This window comes from Dasypus novemcinctus, chromosome 18 (assembly GCF_030445035.2).
Source record: "Dasypus novemcinctus isolate mDasNov1 chromosome 18, mDasNov1.1.hap2, whole genome shotgun sequence".
NCBI classification, from domain to species: Eukaryota; Metazoa; Chordata; class Mammalia; order Cingulata; family Dasypodidae; genus Dasypus; species Dasypus novemcinctus.
In genome coordinates this window covers 73,190,227-73,210,878 of record NC_080690.1, presented here as the reverse complement: position 1 = coordinate 73,210,878, position 20,652 = coordinate 73,190,227, and the positions used below count along the sequence as shown (strand labels likewise).

General features: G+C 43.3%; 1 protein-coding gene across 1 annotated transcript; it reads right to left on the bottom strand.

Annotated features, from left to right (window-relative positions):
* Nucleotides 1-16,870: 16,870 nt before the first annotated feature.
* On the bottom strand, nucleotides 16,871-20,138 carry LOC131274172 (sialic acid-binding Ig-like lectin 14). Its single transcript, XM_058279154.2, is given in 7 exon segments — nucleotides 16,871-17,010; nucleotides 17,117-17,374; nucleotides 18,985-19,032; nucleotides 19,199-19,477; nucleotides 19,663-19,737; nucleotides 19,740-20,042; nucleotides 20,111-20,138. Coding segments are annotated over 7 exon segments (1,131 nt in total).
* Nucleotides 20,139-20,652: the final 514 nt, after the last annotated feature.

Genomic DNA, 20,652 nt, shown 5'->3' with positions numbered 1-20,652 from the left:
AGTTCAAAATATTCATAGATAAACAGCAACTGAAAGAGTATGCCAACAAGAAACTTCCCCTTCAAGAAATTCTAAAGGGAGTTCTGCAGGAAGAAAGGAAGAAACAGAACAGGCAGAGTTGGAGGAGAGTGTAAGAGCAACAAAAAAGAGAAAAAGAGAAGGGAAAAAACCAAACAAACAAAATATGACGAACACAAGTCCAATCAAAATATGGCTAACATAAATAATTCCTTGAAAGTCATAACACTAAATGTCAATGGATTAAACTCACCTATCAAAAGATTCAGACTGGGACACTGGATAAGGAAATATGAACCATCTATATGGTGTCTACAAGGGACACATCTTAGACCCAGAGACTCATGGAGGCTGAAAGTGAATGGTTGGGAAATAATCTTACAAGCAAACAATAACCAAAAAAAGGCAGGAGTAGCTATATTAACATCAGACAAACTATACTTTAAATGCAAAACAATTGTGTGAGACAAAGAAGAATACTACATTTTAGTGAAAGGGACAATCTCTCAAGAAGAACGAACGATCATAAATATTTATGCTCCTAACAAGGGCACCTCTAATATGTGAAGCAAACGCTGGAAAAACTAAGTGAAAGAATAGATGAATCTACAATTATAGTGGGGGATTTTAATACACCGCTATCAACTCTGGACAGAAGATGTCAAAGGAGAATCACTAAAGAAACAAAATATTTGAACAGTATGTTAGAGGAGATGGGTCTAATAGACATATACAGATCATAACACCCAAACACAGCAGGTTATACATTTTTCTCAAGTCCACATGGATCATTCTCCAAGATAGACCATATGCTAAGCCACAAAGAAAGGCTTAATGAATTCAGAAAGATCAAAATTATACAAAATAAGATCTGTGACCACAGTGGAGTGAAGCTGGAAATCTATAAGTGCCAGAGGCCCAGATTTCACACCAAGATATGGAAATTAAACAGCACACTCTTAGAAAAACAGTGGGTCAAAGAGGAAATCTCAAAAGAAATCAAAGATTATCTTGAAACAAATGATAATGATAACACAACATACCTAAATTTATGGGATGCAGCAAAAGCAGTACTGAGAGGAAATTTATAGCCATAAATTCATACATTAAAAAAGAAGAAAGAGCAAAAATTGAAGAACTAACTGCACATTTGGAGGAATTAGAAAACAACAACAACAAGGTAATCCAACAGGAAGGAGAAGGAAGGAAATAACAAAGATAAGAGCAGAACTAAATGAAATAGAAAATAAGAAAGCACTTGAAAAGATAAACAAGAACAAGAGCTGTTTTTTTGAGATGATCAATAAAATTGACAAAACTTTAGCGAGACTAACAAAGAAAAACAGAGAGAAGATTCAAATACACAAAATAAGAAATGAGAAGGGTGATATCACCACTGACCCCACAGAAATAAAGACTATCATAAGAGGATACTTTGAAAAACTATATTCCAACAAAAATGACAATTCAGAGGAAATGGACAAATTCCTAGAAACACATAAGCAGCCTATATTGATGAAAGAAGAAACTGATGATCCCAACAAACCAATCACAAGTGAAGAGATAGAATCAGTCATTAAAAACCTCCATATTAAGAAGAGCCAAGGGCCAGACGGCTTCACAGGTGAATTCTACAAAACACTCCAGAAAGAAGTAGCACCTATCCTGCTGAAACTCTTCCAAAGAATTGAAACAGAAGGAACATTGCTTAACTCTTTCTATGATGCCAACATTACCCTAGTACCAAAGCCAAACAAAGACACCACAAGAAAGGAAAATTACAGACCAATTTCTCTAATGAACCTAGATGCAAAAATACTTAACAAAATACTTGCTAAGCATATTCAACAACACATTAAATGAATTATACACCACGACCAAGTGGGATTCATTTTAGGTGTGCAAGGATGGTTCAACATAAGAAAATCAATCAGTGTAATACACCATAAAAACAGATTGAAGGAAAAAAATCACATGATTATATCTATAGATGCAGAAAAAGCATTTGACAAAATACAGCATCCTTTCTTGATAAAAACACTCCAAAGGATCGGAATACAAGGAAATTTTTAGAACATGATAAAGAGTATACATGAAAATCCTACAGCCAACATTGTTTACAATGGAGAAATCCTAAAATCCTTCCCTCTAAAGTCAGGAACAAGACAAGGATGCCCACTGTCTCCCCTTCTATTTAACATTGTCTTAGAAGTACTTGCTTGAGCACTGAGGCAAGAACCAGATATAAAAGGCATTCAAATCAGAAAGGAAGAAGTCAAAATTTCATTATTTGCAGATGACATGATCCTATACATAGAAAACACTGAGTGGTCTACAACAAAGCTTCTAGAACTCATAAATGAGTTTAGTAAAGTCTCATGTTTTAAGATCAATGTGCAAAAATCAGTAGCATTTGTGTACACCAATAATGAGCAAGATCAGGAGGAAATCAAGAAACAAATACCATTCACAATAGTAAATTAAAAAATCAAGTATTTAGGAATAAATTTAATTAAAGATGTAAAAAACTTATACACTGAGAACTATAAAAGTCTGTTCAAGGAAATAAAAAAAGACCTAAATAAATGGAAGAATATTCCTTGTTCATGGATAGGAAGACTAAATATCATTAAGATGTCTATCCTACCAAAACTGATCTACACATTCAATGCAATCCCAATAAAAATCAACACAGCCTTCTTTAAGGAACTAGAAAAACTAACTATGAAATTTATTTGGAAGGGAAAGATGCCCTGAATAGCATATTGAAAAGAAAGACGAAATTGGAGGAATCACACTACCTGACTTCAAAACATACTACAAAGCTACAGTAGTGAAAACAGCATGGTATTGGCATAAGGAGAGACACACAGACCAATGGAATTGAATTGAAAGTTCCAATATAGAACCTCATATATATAGCCATATAATATTCGATAAAGCTACCAAACCCTCTCAACTGGGAGAGAATGGCCTATTCAACAAATGGTGCCTGGAGAACTGGATAGCCACATGTAGAAGAATGAAAGAGGATTGCCATTTAACACCTTATACAAAGATCAACTCAAGATGGATCAAAGACCTAAATATAAGAGCCAAGACCATAAAGACCTTGGAAAGCAGTGTAGGGAAACATCTACAAGACCTTGTAATAGGAAATGGCTTCATGAACATCACACCAAAAGCACGAGCAGCAAAAGAACAAATAGATAAATGGGACTTCCTCAAAATTAAAGCCTTCTGTGCCTCAAAGGAGTTTGTCAAGAAAGTAAAAAGGGAACCTACACAATGGGAGGAAATATTTGGCAACCATATATTTGATAAGAGACTTATAACTTGCATATATAAAGAACTCCTATATCTTGAAAATAAAAATATAAACAACCCATTTAAAAAATTGGAAAAAGATTTAAACAGACACTTCTCCAAAGAAGAAATAAGAATGGCTAAAAAACACATGAAAAAAATTTCCAAATCTCTAGCTATCAGGGAAATGCAAATCACAACTACAATGAGATACCATCTTACTCCCATAAGTTTGGCAGCTATGAAAAAAAACAGAAGAATACAAATGCTGGAGAGGATGTGAAGAAATGGGAAAACTCATCCACTGCTGGTGGGAATGCAGAAGGATCCAACCATTCTGGAGGACAGTTTGGCAGTTTTTGAAATAAACTAACCATAGATTTGCCATATGATCCAGCAATACTACTGCTGGGTATATACCCAGCAGAACTGAAAACAAGGACACAAACCGATATATGTACACCAATGTTCACAGCAGCATTGTTCACTATTGCCAAAAGTTGGAATCAACCCAAATGCCCATCAACAGATGAGTGGATCAATAAAATGTGGTATATACATACAATGGAATACTACTCGGCTTTAAGAACAAATATACTACAACCACACCTGATAAAATGGATGAATCTTGAGAACCTTATGTTGAGTGAAGCAACCCAGGCAATGAAGGACAAATACTACATGACCTCAATGATATGAAATAAGCAAGTTGCCTCAGAGAGCTAGAGACTGGAAGATAGGCTTACAGGAAATCGGGGGGGTAGAGGAAGGATGTAAGCTGACATCTACATGGGTGAAATCTGTCATAAGCTGGCGGTAAGTGTGTGCACAAAGAAGAGATAAAATGGGGGCATAGGGCTACCTTGGGGTGTGACTTTGTGGGTTTGAGGGGGGCTAGGGATGGGCAAATGGGTAATATTGCCCAAAAAACTGGGGGGAGGGAGGGTCAACATAGGAGATTCTCACGTGTTGGTTTAAAGTAAAATGCTGAGAAAACCATATCAAAATATAATTAGGAAAGTTACTTGTTTAAGATAGTCAAAGGGAATAATCTAATGCAGGACAGACTCCTAGGGAATATCTGAATGCTCATTTTGCCAGAGTGGGTTATACCATTGGGTAGAGACCCACATAATGAGAGTGAAGGTAGACCCACATCCAGGGGAGGACTAATGCCATCAAATAGGGGAACTGTATCTCTCAAGAGAAAGGGGGCTCCCATGGCATTAGGGCAGTTGAGCAAGTCAAGCCCTCAATACAGTTGCAAGTATCTCTGAACATGGCTCCTCAAGAAATGAAGATTGACTGTCACTGTGGGCCCCAAGGGGAGGGGGAAATAGATATTGAATAGATGTAACCAAAGGAAATGTGAGGGCAAAAGAAGTGTTTCACAAGAGTACACAAGGATGGATATAAAACATGTAATAGTACACCAAAAATATGTAGGGGATGACAGACTAATTAATGTAAACCATAATGTAAAACATAGGATAACTAAAAAATTTAGAAAACTGCCTAGCCTAAAGTATAAACCACAATGTAAACACAAATGTCACCTTGTTTGAAAGCTATTGTCTCAATATATGTACATCAGTTTCAGTAAATATGATATGAATAAGTTAAAAGATTATCGCTGTGGAAGGGAAAAGGTTTTATAATGGATATGTGGTAGTACTATATATTGTAAATATGAATTACTGTGATCTAAGGCTCTTGTGAAGAGAAGCTCAATAATTAGGAAAAAAGAAAAGAAAAAGATAGGATGTAGAATTTTTCCAAATCAATACATATTCTATATCTAACCTTTAAACTCATCGCCATATTCCATTTTACTAGTAAGGGACCCTGACATTATATTGGGCTTCACTTTTCAGGAAGTTTTGGATCACAGAGTGGTTCAACAATGGCAGTGGAGGAATACTGGTATGGGATGTTATTGACAGGCAATATATGGTTGACAGGGAGTTATACAGGCCATATGTACAGGGTGCATGGAAATATTTGGATATACTCATAGTGGAAACAATTAAAAACAACAGCTGAGGGCTACTGGGTTACTGGCTGGGGGGGGGGGACTCTGTTGTGGTCCCTAGGGGAGCAGCAGTAGTCCCCCAGGTGCAACAGTAAGGACCAGGAAGGAATGAGGGTCCAACAGTGAGCCCCTGATACTAATGACTATGTTTTTGAGCCTATACACCTGAAATAAGAGCAAGGCCTAGAGCAGCACTGTGCCTAAGAGTTCCCTCCTGACAGCCTCCGTGTTACTCAAATGTGGCCAGTCTCGAAGCCAAACTCAGCATGTAAGTGCAATGCCTTCCCCCCAGTGTGGGACATGACACCAGGGGATGAGCCTCCCTGGCACCAAGCGATCACTACCAAGTACCAGCTGATGACGTAACTAGAAAATGACGTTAAATTAAATTTCAATGTGGACCAGCAGAATATCCCTGTCTACATATAATAACAGGAGTTAAAAATGATATTTGACCTAAAGTAAGGGGGAAATGGAAAAGACAAATGAGGTCATATGGCTATGAGTCTCTGAAAAAGAGTATGGAGGTTGCTAGAAGGATTGCCCTTATGCACACCTGAGCAGAGTCTCAGAGACCAATAAAGTAGAAACAACCCCAGATATTGGTCCTTTTGAGGGCTAAAGAGACCCACAGGTTCTATGGTCATGGCAGATGGGGTTCACTGCCATGCCAGTTGGCCCTTCTTTGGAGCTGGTGTTTCTGTGTGATGGAGCTGGACTGAGATGGGATCTCTTTTCACAAGCCTTTCATGCTACCTTACTGGAATTGTAGTTGGTGCTGGGGCTTAAGATATATCTAGGGGATTTGACTCTCTGGACTGACAATATGATAGCCAGGCCCTGACCTCAATAGAGTTCAGCTCCTACTCTCTGATTTATTGGACTTACCCCACTCAGCTAACATGGAGTTGAAGAATGTCAACCACCACACCATGGAGCCTAGAGTGCCTACAACTGAAAGCAGGAGGATTGCATCCAGTATCCATGTGGAATCTAAACCCCCTCTTTACATAGATGTGGAATGGACACAACCAAGCCAAGGTCCACAGGAAGGAGGAATACAGTAAGGATCAGAGTGGACTTAATGATATCCTATTCATGAACTATTGTGGTTAATAATCGAGAAAATGTGGCATTGGTGTGGAAAAAGTGGCCATGGTGGCTGCTGCGTGTGGGGAACGGGAGGAAGAGATGAGATGTGGAGGCATTTTCGGGACTTGGAGTTGTCCTGGGTGGTGCTCCAGGGACAATTGCCAGATGTTGTATGTCCTCCCATGGCCCACTGGATGGAACGTGGAAAAGTGTGGGCTATGGTGTGGAACACGGGACATGGGGTGCAGCGATGCCTGGAGATGTACTCACCAGACGCAATGGATGTGTCATGCTGATGGGAGAGCGTGTTACTGTAGGGGGAGTGGTGGGGTGGGGGTGGTGGGGGTGAATGGGGACCTCATATTTTTTTAATGTAATATCTTTTAAAAATGAATAAATTGACTAGAATTTGGAAAAAAATTCAAAAGAGAAAAAAACAAAACAAAACAAAAAACAAAAAAAGTACTCAAAATACTCTGAGTCCTGGGAGAGTTATGACGTTGGCTAATACATTATGGGATACCTGGCAGTGAAATAGATGGGCAGTCCACTAAATTTCTTCAGGATCTGTACAAACAGAAGTGTTCTGGGGTGAGTGAAAGAAACCCTAACTCAAATTACAGATGCAGAGAGTCACAGACCTTAATGAATTCCCAGACTTGAGACAGTTTATAGACCCGGAGCCCCTTAAATGAGGAGGAGGCCAGGTCTCCTTGGGAAAGAATCCTGTTAAACTGCTCAAAGTTTATACTTTTAATCTTCCTCCCACCTTTCCCCAAGGAGATCTATGGCCTTTTACCAGAATAACTGTGCATTGGGGAAAAGGAAATGATCAGATATTTGGGGGATTATTAGACACTGGCTCAGAAGTGACAGTAATTCCAAGAGACCCAAAACATCACTGTGGTCTACCACTCAGAGTAGGGGCTTATGGAGGTCAGGTGATTAATGGAGTTTTAGCTCAGGTCCATCTAACAGTGGGTCTAGTTGGTCCCTGGGCCCATTCTGCGGTTATTTCCCGAGTTCCAGAATGCATCATTGGAATAGACATACTCAGTAACTGTTAAAATCCCCACTTTGGATCCCTGACTTGTGGAGTGAGCACTATTATGGTTGGAAAGACCAAGTGAAAGCCATTAGAATTGCCCCTACCTAGCAAAATAGTAAGCCCAAACAATCCTGTATTCCTGGAGGGATTGCAGAAATTAGTGCCACCATCAGAGATTTGGAGGATGCAGGGGTGGTGCTTCCCACCACATCCCCATTCAATTCTCCTATTTGGCCTGTACAGAAAATAGAAGGATCCTGGAGGATGACAGTAGATTATCATATACTTAACCAGGTGGTGACTCCAATTGCAGCTGCTCTGCCAGATGTGGTATCATTGCTTATGCAAATCAGTGCATCCCCTGGTACCTGGTATGCAGCTATTGATTTGGCAAATGGTTTTTTCCCTATTGCTATTAGTGAGGACCACCAGAAACAGTTTGTTTTCAGCTGGGCAGGCCTGTAGTATACTTTCACTGTATTGCCTCAGGGGTATATAACTCTCCAGCCCTATGTCATAATATCATCCACCGGGATCTTGATCATTTCTACCTTCCACAAGACATCACACTGGTACATTATATTGATGATACCATGTTGATAGGATCTAGTGAGCAAGAAGTAGCAAAGACTCTAGATTTATTAGTAGGTCATCTGCATGAGAGAGGATGGGAGATAAATCCAACTAAATACAAGGTCCTTCCACCTTATTGAAATTTCTGGGCATTCAATGGTGTGGGGTATATTGAGATATCCCTTCTAACATGAAGGATCAACTATTGCATCTGGTTCCTCCTATGAACAAAAAGAGGCACAATGCTTAGTGGGTCTGTTTGAATTTTGGAGACAACACAGTCCTCACCTGGGTGTGCTACTCAGGCCCATTTACTGGGTGACCAGAAAAGCTGCTACATTCAAATGGGGACTGAAACAAGAAGAGGCTTTGTGTCTTGTCCAGGCTGCTGTGGAAGCTACACTGCCACTTGAGCTGTGTGATCCAGCAGATCCAATGGTGCTGGAAGTTTCCATGGCAAATAGAGGTACTGTCTGGAGCCTTTGGCAGGCCCGTATAGAAGAATCACAAAGTAGACCTTTAGGATTTTGGAGCAAAGCCCTGCCATCCTCTGCAGATAACTACTCCCCTTTTGAGAAAGATCTTTGGCCTGCTACTGGGCGTTAATAGAGACTAAATGCTTAACCATGGACCATCAAGTTACCATGAGATCTGAGTTGCCTATCATAAGCTGGGTATTGTCTGACCCATCAAAGCATAAAGTTGGACATGCAAAGCAGCACTCCATAGTAAATTGGATGTGGTATATATGAGATAGGACTTGAGCAGGTCCTGAAGGCATGAGTACGTTACATGAAGAAGTAGCCCAAATGCCCATGGCCATCACCCTACCATGTTACCTTCTCTTTCCCAGGTCACAGCTTTGGACTCTTGGGGAGTCCCTTGCAATCACCTGACTGAGGAAGAGAAAACTCAGGCCTGGTTTACAGATGGTTCTGCATGATACGCAGGCACCACCCAAAAGTGGACAGCTGCAGCACTGCAGCCCTTTCTGGGACATACCTGAAAATCAGTGGTAAGGTCAAATCTTCCCAGTGGGCAGAACTTTGCTTGGAAGAAACACTGGCCAGAGATGCATTTGTACACTGATTCATGGGCTGTTGCCAGTGGTTTGGCTGGATGGTTAGGGACTTGGAAAGAACATGAGTGGAAAATTTCTGACAAAGAGGTCTGCCAAAGTGGTATGTTTATTTGACTTTTCTGAGTGGGCAAAAAAGATGAAAATTTTTGTGTCCCACATGAATGTTCACCAGAGGGTAATTTCAGCAGAGGAAGATTTTAATAATCAAGTGGATAGGATGACCCACTCTGTGAGTAGTGCTCAACCTTTTCCCCAGTCACTCCTATCATTGCCCAGTGGACTCATGAACAAAGTGGCCATGGAGGTGGGGATGGAGGTTATGCATGGCTTGGCAACACACACTTCCCCTTAGTAAGGATGACTTGGCTAAGCCACTGCTGAGTGCCCAGTCTGCCAGCAGCAGAGACCCACACTCAGCCCCCCATATGGCACCATTCCTTGAGGTGACCAGCCTGCTACCTGTTGGCCGATTAACTACACTGGATCCCTTCCACAATGGAAGGGGCAGCATTTTGTTTTAACTGGAATAGACACATACTCTGGATATGCGTTTTCATTTCCTGTATGCAATACTTCTTCTAAACTACCATCTATGGACTTACCGGGTGTCTTTATTTACCACCATGGCTTTCCACACAGCATTGCTTCTGATCAAGAAGTGCATTTCACAGCAAATGATGTGCAGAAATGGGCACATGCCCATGGAATTCACTGGTCTTACCATGTTTCCCATCACCTTGAAGCAGCTGGATTGATAGAACAGTGGAATGGCCTTTTGAAGACTCAATTATAGCACCAACTAGTGGCAATACCTTGCATGGCTGAGGCAATGTTCTCCAGGAGGCTGTGTATGCTTTAAGTCAGCGTCCACTCAATGGTCCTGTTTCTCCCATAACCAGAATACATGGGTCCAGGAATCAAGGGGTGAAAATGGGAGTGGCACCACTCACTATTACCCCTAGTGACCCACTAAGAAAAGTTTTGTTTCCTGTCCCTGCAACCTCAAACTAAAACCTACAGGAGTGCTGTCACCAGGGAACACAACAATGATTCCACTGAACTGGAAGTTAAAACTGTCACCTGGCCACTTTGGGCTCCTTTTACCTCTGAATCAACAGTCAAAGAAGGGAATTACTGTCCTGGCTGGGGTGATTGATCCTGACTATCAAGGGGAAAAAGGACTGCATCTGCATAATGGGGGTAAAGAAGATTTTGCCTGGAATACAGGAAATCCTCAAGGGCATTTTCTAGTACCGCCATGTCCTATGATTAAAGTCAATGGAAAATTGCAACAACCTAGTCCAAGCAGGGCTAACACTGGCCCAGAGTCTTCAGGAGTGAAATTTTGGGTCACCCCACCAGGCAAAGATCTATGGCTAGCTAAAGTGCTTGTTGAGGGTAATGGAAACATGGAATGGGTAGTAGAAGAAGAAATTGATAAATATGAACTTTGACCATGTGGCCAGTTAAAGAAAAGAGACCTATAAGGGTCATGAATCTTCCTTGTTTCATTATGATGATAGTATATGTGCACAAAATGAATTTCTTTGTCTTCTTCCCCAAATTTCCCCTTATTATATAACAAGTTGTATCCATTTCATGTTATAATATTTGAGGATGTCAAGTTTGAGAGTGAACATTACTCAAGAACTTGCACCCTATTCTGTATGGGATTAATGATTTTCCAGTTGTGTGTAGGAGAGTTGAACATTGTTAGGTGGAAATATATATGTATGCATGTCTGGTTTTGTTTTTTTTTCTTAAAGACTAAGTATAGTTTCAGGTAATGTGGATGGTTGGTGAGTTGACAAGTGGTGGACTGTGCTGGTTAGGTATTGTGTCAATTTGGCCAGGTAATTGTGCCCAGTTGTTTGGCCAAGCAAGCACTTGTCTAACTGTAATGCAAGGGTACTGATTGACTTTAGTCACCATTGACTTTACTGCAGTGGTAAATCATAGATAACCAGTTATAATTACATCAGTCAGGGAGATTGCCATCAACAGCAAGTGACTCCTAGCACAATCAGTTGAATCCCTTAAAAGGGGAAGTGATTCTAGTTTTGAGAGAGAATTCCCAGCTCTTCTTTGGACTGCCAGCATCTCCCAGAACTCGTCAAGAATCTTCAATGAACTTTCATTGGAGCTTGTGGTTGCAACCTGCCTGCAGAATCTGGACTTGTGCATCCCCATGGCTGTGTGAGAGATTCTGATAAATCTCTTACTGTTGACAGATATCTCCTGTTGATTCTGTTTCCCTAGAGAACCTGTCACTAATACACTATCTACTCTCTGTGTCCATTCACTGTGTGCTCTTTTGTGTCTGCTTGTCTTCTCTTTAGGTGGCACTGGGACCCGATCCTGGGACCTTCTGGAGTGGGAGAGAGGTGCTCAATCTCTTGTGCCACCTCAGCTCCCTGGTCTGATATATCTCTTTTTTTCTCCCTATGTGTCTCTTTTTGTTGCATCATATTGATGTGTCAGGTCTCTGCTTGGGCCAACACGCCAGCACTCCATGTGAATCAGCACTCCACGTTGCTAGTTCTCTGATTGGGCCAACATGCCTTATGGGCCAGGTTGCCTTCACCAGGAGGCTCCCGGAATCAAACCCTGGACCTCCCATATGGTATATAGGAGCCCAGTTACTTGAGCCACATCCACTTCACCTGATACTCTTTGATGTATTAAATTAGATTACCTGCTAAGATTGCTGTAGTGCTTTTTATTGGACTGTGTCAGTGAGGTATGACTCAGGTTGAGTCTCTGCCCCCTTGCTGGGTCTGATATAAATGGAAACACAAAGAAAGACTCACTGGACAAACACAGTAAGAGAGAGCTTCATCATTTTTGATCATGCCATGTGACAGAAAGGAGAAGGGAAAAACATCTCAGGCCCAGGGAGAGGTGAGCCATGTCCCTGATAGCTTATAGCTGAATTTGGAAAGAAAGCTGAGCATCTGAGCCTGAAAGAGGATGCCTGAAGGGTAAGGAGAAACCTGGGCAGAGACTGCCTGCCATCTTGCTTCACCACATGGCAACACATCAGGATCAATGGTAACTGACTTTGGTGAGAAAACATCTCTAATGGTGCCTCAATTTAGACTTTTCATGAACTTGGAATTGTAAGCTTTTACCCCAAATAAATCCCCTTTATAAAAGCCATGAAAAAAAAAAAAGAAGAATAAAAAGGAAAAAAAGAAATAACCCAACAACAACAACAACAAAAAAGCCAACAGAGGGAAGCAGGTGTGGCTCAACCAGCTGGGTACCCACCTACCATGTTGCAGATCCTAGGACCAGTCCCAGTGCTTCCTAAAAGAAGACAGACTCTGCCCCAGCTGCAAGGAGCAGATGCAACAAGCCAGCAAATGCCACAGCCCTTGGGGACCAGATGTGGCTCAGGTCATTGGGCACTCACCTCTCACATGGGAGATCCCAGGTTAGGTTCTCAGTGCCTCCTGGAGAAGGTGAGCAAAGAATGAGCAGATAGAGGACAGAACCACCTGGGGGAGGGGGACGATGGCAGGAATAAAGTAAATAAATCTTTAAAAAAAAGTGTACAGATTTCTGGTATTTTACATCAGCAGCCCTTTGGCAAATGAAAACACTGATTCAATCTTTTTACTTCCTATATAAATCATTAAGATTTTCTATTTCTTCTTTTTTTTTAATTAAAAAAATTTTTTAAAATTTCTCTCCCCTTCCTCTCCTTCCCCTGTTGTCTGCTGTCTGTGTCCATTCACTATGTGTTCTTCTGTGTCCACTTGTATTCTTGTCAGCAGCACTAGGAATCTGTGTCTCTTTTTGTTGTGTCATTTTGCTGCATCAGCTCTCTGTGTATATGGCGCCCCTCCTGGGCAGGCTGTGCTTTTACTTTTTGCATGGGCTGGCTCTCCTTGCAGGGCGCACTCCTTGTGTGAGGGGCTCCCCTATGCTGGGGACACCCCTGTGTGGAACAACACTCTTTTTGCACATCAGCACTGCATGAGGGCCAGCTCACCACACAGGTCAGTTGGCCCTGGGTTTGAATCCTGGACCTCCCATGTGGTAGGTGGGCACTCTATTAGTTGAGCCACACCCACTTCCCTATTTCTTTTTGAAGTTTGGTTAAGTTGTGTGTTTCTGGGAAATTGGATATTTCATCTAGATTATCCAGTTTGTCAGTGTAAAATTGTTCATGATATTCTCTTATAATCCTTTTTATTTTGTAAAATTGGTGGAAATGTTTCTGCTCTCATTTGAGTCATCTCTTTTTTCTCAGTTTAGCTAAAGATTTCTTAATTTTGTTGATCTTTTAAAAATTTTAAACCAACTTTTTAAAAAGTTTTGAAAACCAACTTTTGGTTTCCTTGATTCTCTCTCTCTCTCTCAAACACACACATATACATAAATTTTTTTATTTTTCAAGTGAAAGAGGCAGCTTAGGAGACCCAGAAAAGACAATCCAGGGCTGAGAGCAGAAAGCCTGGATCAGAAGACCAGAGAGCTCTGTAACCAGGCTGCAACAATCAGGGAAAGTTGGGGAGGCAGCCTGGGGAGTAATCCCTGGCCCTGGCCTTGGGAATGGGGCTGAAGGGGTCTTGGGACTGACTTCCAGGTGTAAGACTTGCAGGAGGAGCTGAATTTCTAATTGAGAATAAAATGCAATAAACTACTTAAATGTAATAAACTACTGGCATATGGTCCATCATGGTTGAACCTCACATACTTACTGCTAAGCAAAAGCTGTCAGACCCAATAGACTTTATATTATATAATTCCATATATAAGAGATGTGCAAAAAATCTATAGAGACTTAAAGCAGATCATGATTTCTTAGGGTTGGTGATGACACTGAATGTTGACTGCAAATGGGCTTAAATGATTTTCTTTTTGGCAGGGAAGAGTTAATCAAAATCCTAAATTGTTTTATGGTAATGGTTGCCAAATATCATTGAACTGTATACTTACAATGAATGACTAGTACATTATATAAATTATACCTTGACAAAAAGTTTTGGAAAGTCTGATAGGGGTTTCGCTTTTTTGGCATGAGAGAATAAGAGGATGCAGAATTATCCTTTTTCTTTAAACAACTACAGTACTGGACAAAATATAGAAAACCTCTATTTTCATTCATGGGACACAGGCAGGGAAGAAATATGATCCCTGAGAGAAGTAAAACAAATGAAGTGAACCTTATAATCACACAGAGTAGGAAGGGAAATCACTACAAAAAGGTCTGCAATCTTGTTGAGTTGAGGGACTGGACAATGGAGGTTGAAGGGGCTGAGGTGACTAGAATATGAGTCAGAGTTTTAGAGAGGAAGGGGCAATGCAAAGAAAGTTCAAGATCTTCATAAAAATCCCCTTGAGTCTTCTGCAAAATACCAATCTGGACATGCAAGCATGCAACCCCACAAGGGCACACACACATTTCTAAAGAAAGCTGTGAGATGGAAAATTCCCAGAGGTCACAAAGGGCTGAGAATTGTGCATATTCCTTCCATCCATAGTGAAGATGCCACCTTGAATATATGGAGATTCATTAAAAACTCCAAAATGGCCAAGGCATTCAAACAGATCTAAATTAGCTCTAGAACAAAGACAATACATACATACTATGAGAAGTGGCTAAAACTTAAAAAGACTGATGGTCTTTAAAGTAATACAAAACAAAGCAGTGAACTCCATAAAACTAACAATGTCCAGCATGCAGTGAAAAAATTACTAAACAAATAAAGGAAGGAGGAACATATGACACGTAAGAGAAAAATCATTTAATTTAATCAGGTCCAGAAATGACAGAGGAGATAGAATAAGCAGGAAAAGACATTTAAAGAGTTATTGCAAATATGTCCCATAGACTCAAGGATGTAGAGGAAAACATAAACATAGTAAGAGAAAACATGTAAAATAATTAAAAACCACGAAATGTAACTTGTAGAAAAAATACAATATCTGAAATGAAAATTTCACCGAATGGGATTAGCAGTAGATAAATTTTAGGAAAATGACCATAGACTATTCAAACTGAAGAATACAGAGAAAAAAGCTGGAAAAAAGGTGAACAGATGTTCAGGTTCCTGTGAAATAATGTCTGACTATCTGATATATATGAACTGGAGTCCCAGGTGAAAAGAGGAAGAACAGAAATAGTGTATTTAAATAAATATGACTTCTATTTTACAAATTTAACTAGAACTATAAATCCACATATCCAAGATACTCAACAAACTCCAGATAGGAAAAACACATATGCACAAACACACATTTATACACACATTTCATACCAAGGCACATAATAATCAAAGTGTTGAAACCAAGTGATCAAAAGGAAAAATTAAACTAGCAAGAGAGAAAACACAAACTAGTAAGAAAGAGGGAGGGAGGGAGGAAAGACGAACGGAAGGAAGGAAGGAAGGAAGGAAGGAAGGAAGGAAGGAAGGATAATAATAGCAGAATTCTTATGAGAAATGATATAGCCCAAAAAATTTGTAAGTACTGGAAGGGGGGAAATATTAACCTAGAATTCCATATCCAGTGGAAATCTATCTCTGACACAAACACAAGTGAAGACTTTTCCAGTCCAATCACAGATAAAAGAATTCAACACCAGGACACTTGCACTAAACAAATAAATAAGATCTTCAGACAAAAGGAAAATGATACCACAGAGAAACTTGGCTGTATGTAAAGGAATGAAGAGCAATTGAAAGGATTTATATGTGGATAAATGTAAAAGACGTTTATCATTTTAAAGTGTCTTTAGAAATAATTGTTTAGGATAATAATATATTGAGAAGTGGATGTGACTCAAGCAATTGGTCTCCTGTCTACCATATAGAAGGTCTAGGGTTCGATGCCCAGGGCCTCCTGGTGAAGGCAAGCTGGCCTGTGTGGTTAGCTGACCTGCGCAGAGTGCTGACCTGTGCAGAGTACTTCCCCACACAGGAGTGCTGACCCATTGGAGAGCTGGCGCCACAAGATGGCACAACAAAAAGAGACACATAGGAGAGACAATAAGAGACACAACAGATCAGGGAGCTGAGGTGGAGCAAGAGAATAAATGCCTCTCTCCCACTCTGGAAGGTCTCAGGATTGGTTCCTGCAGCAACCTAATAAGAATACAAGAAGACACAGAAGGACACACAGTGAATGGACAAAGAGAGCAGACAATGGGGGGTGGGGTGGGGGGAGAAATATTAAGTAAATAAATCTTTAAAAAGATATATATTTATATTATGGGGTTCATAACAATATATCGTAGGATTGAACTATGGGCTTATCAAATCTATGTTAAAGTAAACACACAAAAGCAGAATATTACAGGGAGTATAACTTAAAATAATAATAAATATCTATTTCTTTACATCCCAACCATTCATTTAGTACCATAGGAAAGAGTTCTGGAGACTGGAAAGTTGAAAGGTGAAGAGAATTAATTGCTAGGTAGAGGGCAGGGCCAAGCCATTGAGTACCTCCTTGCTCCAAAGGACTGAGCAGGTGTAAGAGAGGGTTCAGAGACAGAGGCTTGATGGACCCTCATCCATTTTTCAGGGCTCTGGAGGGTACAGCTAGACTTCACAATCCTGTCATCTTGAGAAATTCTGAACCTGTGAGGGAAATATAGTTCTGGAATTAGAGACTGATCCTATTCAGGGTTTGGGCTGGAGAGGACATGGTACATGAAGCTACCAGAATTTGAGAGGCTTAAAATCTAGGACACCTTGGGCAGGGTTTCTCACTTGGTATAGTAGATCCAGGTGAAGCCATAGGTGAAAAGGAAGCCAATCCCCATGAGGGCTCCCCTGACCAGGGTGAGGATTAGAGGCCAGGAGCCCTCCTGTCCCTCTGAGTCTTGTGGGCAGGAACTATCATTACCTGGGGGAGGGCAAGTTAGAGGGAGGAGTGAGTTTTCTAAGTCCACACCTCACTCAGCCCTACTCACAGCCCCAAGTGAGAATGCAGGTATCCTGCCTATACTCACCCAGTACAACGAGGCTCAGGGTCATATGGTGGGAGCCCAGCAGGTGCTGAACATAGCAGGTGAATTCTCTTTTATCCTCCAATGCTAAATGGGGCAGCTCCAGGACCCTTGGATCCAAGGGCTGGGAGGGGCTCAAAGTAGAGCTTCCCCAGGACCAGCTCAGCTTGGGAGGAGGTTTGCTGTCAGCATCACAGACCAGGTGTAGGGTCTGGTCCTTTGAGATGCGCAGTGAGGTGGCATTGCTCAGGACCTCTGAGACTATGGAGACAGGGAGAGCCAAGGGGCAGGGCTGAGAGGCCCTCTCTCCCTCTGCCCTGCCACAGACACAGGAGTGGAAGGCAGTATGTCTGAAGCAGGCAATGAAAGCAAGGGCAAGAATGGGTGCAGATCCACGGGAACATTCAACTCAAAGATCATGGGACAGGACAAGCTTCTTGGAGGAAGGGAGCCTGAGAGGTGGGTGGAAATAGGAGACAGAGTTAGCCTTATCGAGATGTGGGAATGGGCATCCCAGGAGGATAGACCTTAATATGCAAAAACATGGAGTGATGCTGACACCATGTAATTCTGACCACTTGGAGGGAAAGACATGGAGGTGAGAAGAAAGTCCTTTTGGACTTTCTCCTGAGGGCCATGGTGAGCCATGGGAGGGCTCTGGAAAGGGGAAGAACAGGGTCAGATCTGGGTTTTAGAAAGATCCTTCCGGGACCCAAGCTGTGGCAGCCTGGAGGGGCTGAACTGGTGGACTGTGGGCTGGGGAGGATGCTGATGTGATGGTCTGGATGAGGGAGGCTGGGCAGCCTGAGCTGGGCCTGGGGCATGGGGATGGAGGAAGGAAGTGGTTTAGACACCTTCAGGAAGCCAAGCTCACAAAGCTTGCTGACTCATGGGGAGTGTGGGGGTGAGGCACAGAGATGTCTGAAGTGACTTCCAGGATGTTGACTCGAGTGACTCCAGTGGGAGCAGACCACCCAAGTGGGAGCTGAGTGCCCTCAGGACCATCTGGCCTGGACAGAAGTTTGTGAAGGTCTTCAGTGCAGCATTGGATTGGAGTCACTGGGGTGGATAAGCTTAAACGTAGGGTCCTGCAGGGAGGGAAGGGAGGCCCAGTTCAGAGCTGTGGGAACTCCTGCGAGATGTAAGATGGTGCAGACAGAAAGGAAGCAGGGGAAGTGGGAAAGGAGGTGCCATGGAAAAGTGAGGGGAGAGAGGAGGCCAGGAGAGAGGAAACCACTAGAGGTGGAGTGCCAGCCAGGAGTTAACAACAGTCCTACAATAACCCTGCCCAGGGAGGGGAGCAGCAGTGAGAGGAGAGAGGGGGAAAAGTTATAGGGCTTCGTTATGTTGAACCTAAAAACGTTCCTGTAGGGAAACGGACTTGGCCCAATGGATAGGGCTTCCACCTACCACATGGGAGGCCTGCGGTTCAAACCCTGGGCCTCCTTGACCTGTGTGGAGCTGGCCCATGCGCAGTGCTGATGTGCGCAAGGAGTGCCCTGCCACGCAGGGGTGTCCCTCGCATAGGGGAGTCCCACGCACAAAGAGTGTGCCCTGTAAGGAGAGCCGCCCAGCGTGAAGGAAAATGCAGCCTGCCCAAGAATGGTGCCACACACATGGAGAGCTGACACAACAAGATGATGCAACAAAAAGAAACACAGATCGCACGTGCCTCTGATAAGGATAGAAGTGGTCACAGAAGAACACACAGCGAATGGACACAGAGAGCAGACAACTGGGGGGGGGGGGGCGGGCGGGGAAGAAGGGGAGAGAAATAAATAAATAAATCCTTTAAAAAATTTCCTGTAGGTGAGCTCTGAGCGGAGGTTCCACTCCCTTCCCAGCCCCCAGGAAGCAAGTTCCTCCCTCACCTGTACTGTTTCCCCAGAAGAGGCTGATGGTCATGTTCTGTGGTGCATCTGGAATGGAAAGAAGCAACAGGTGATAATGAGCAAGATGGTGGGGTCTGATCGTTCTTTCCACCTTGACCCAGCCGTGGAAGGACACTCCCCATATCCCCAGGCCTTGACCCCTATCCCAGCACGCCCCTGCCTCAGGGACCCAGCGTCCTGGCCCAGCACTCACAGGTGATGTAGAGCTGGATGGTCCTCTCCACGGTCACCCCAGCTCCAGGGAAGGCCATCTGGCAGGTGAGGCAGGTGCCGTGGTCCTGGGGCCGTGGGGTGAGTGTGAGCACAGAGGAGAGGCTGGTGCTGGGGCCCAGGGTGGTGAGGGTGGCCTTAGTCCAGGAGAAGGTGGGGAGCATCCCCCGCTCACAGGCCCAGAGCACAGAGCAGGTTATGTTCCTGGAGTGTCCAGATTCTAGGGTCCCCTGGATGTGGATGTCAGGTGTCTTTGTCAGGGCTGGAGAGGAGAGAGAGGGGCCTGGGCCCTGGAGTAGGGACCCTGAGTGTGCCCCTGAGAACAACTTCTGACACGCCATCTGTTCCCAGTCAGCCCCTCTGTCCTGTCCCCCTGGGCCTCTCCTAGGACAAGGGGCAGGGGTCCCAGGATCCACCCCCATGTCCTTTTCTTGGTATGTTCCTTACCTGTCACATGTACAGAGAGCTTATATGATACATAAGTCAATTTCAAATCTCCCCTCTCCACCCTAAAGATGTACATCCCCGTGACCCCTTCCATGTGTCTTTGATGTCCAGGGAGCAGTCATCAGTCCTGGGGTCCCCGAGGAGGCAGAATCGGCCCTGGGTCTCCTCCTGCTCTTTTCTTGTTGGATTATTTGTGACCACTGGAGCACCACGGATGTAATCAGATCCTTCCCTGAACCAGTAGCCAAGAGCTGGATCAGAGTCAGTCCGATAAAACCAAGGGTAGAAGAATTTGCAGGGCATGACGACACACAGGCCCTGGTGCACCTCCACCGACCTCTGCACTTGCAGCCGGAATCTCGAATCCTGAGCCAGGGACCCTGTGGGAAACCAGGTCAGCCACAGCTCTAGCCCAGCACCCCCTGCCCCTCTCCCCAGGGGCACTCACCTGCCCACAGCAGAGGCAGCAGCATCATCTCTGAGGAGGGGGGACCTGGGGCTGCCTCTGTCTGAGATGAGCAGAGGGATGGAGAGAGGGGACACCCCGGATGCTGGTGAGGAGCACAAGACCAAGGCATTCTCAACAGACTCCAGCACCTACAATCTGATTTATTGGACTTACCACACTCAGCTAAGATGGAGTTGAAGAAGGACAATCACCACACCATGGAGCCTAGAGTGATTACAACTGAAAATGGGAGGATGGCAGCCAGCATCCATGTGGAATCTGAGCCTCCTCTTGACATAGAGGTGCAATGGACACAACCAATCCAATGTCCACATAGAAGAGGTGGCATTGGATTGGGAAAAGTGGACATGGTGGACGATGGGTATGGGGAAGGGCAGGAAGAGATGAGAGGTGGGGGCGTATTTGGGACGTGGAGCTGCCCTGGATGGCGCCTCGGGGGTAATCACCGGACATCGTGGATCCTCACAGGGCCCACTGGATGGAATGGAGGAGAGTATGGGCCATGATGTGGACCATTGTAT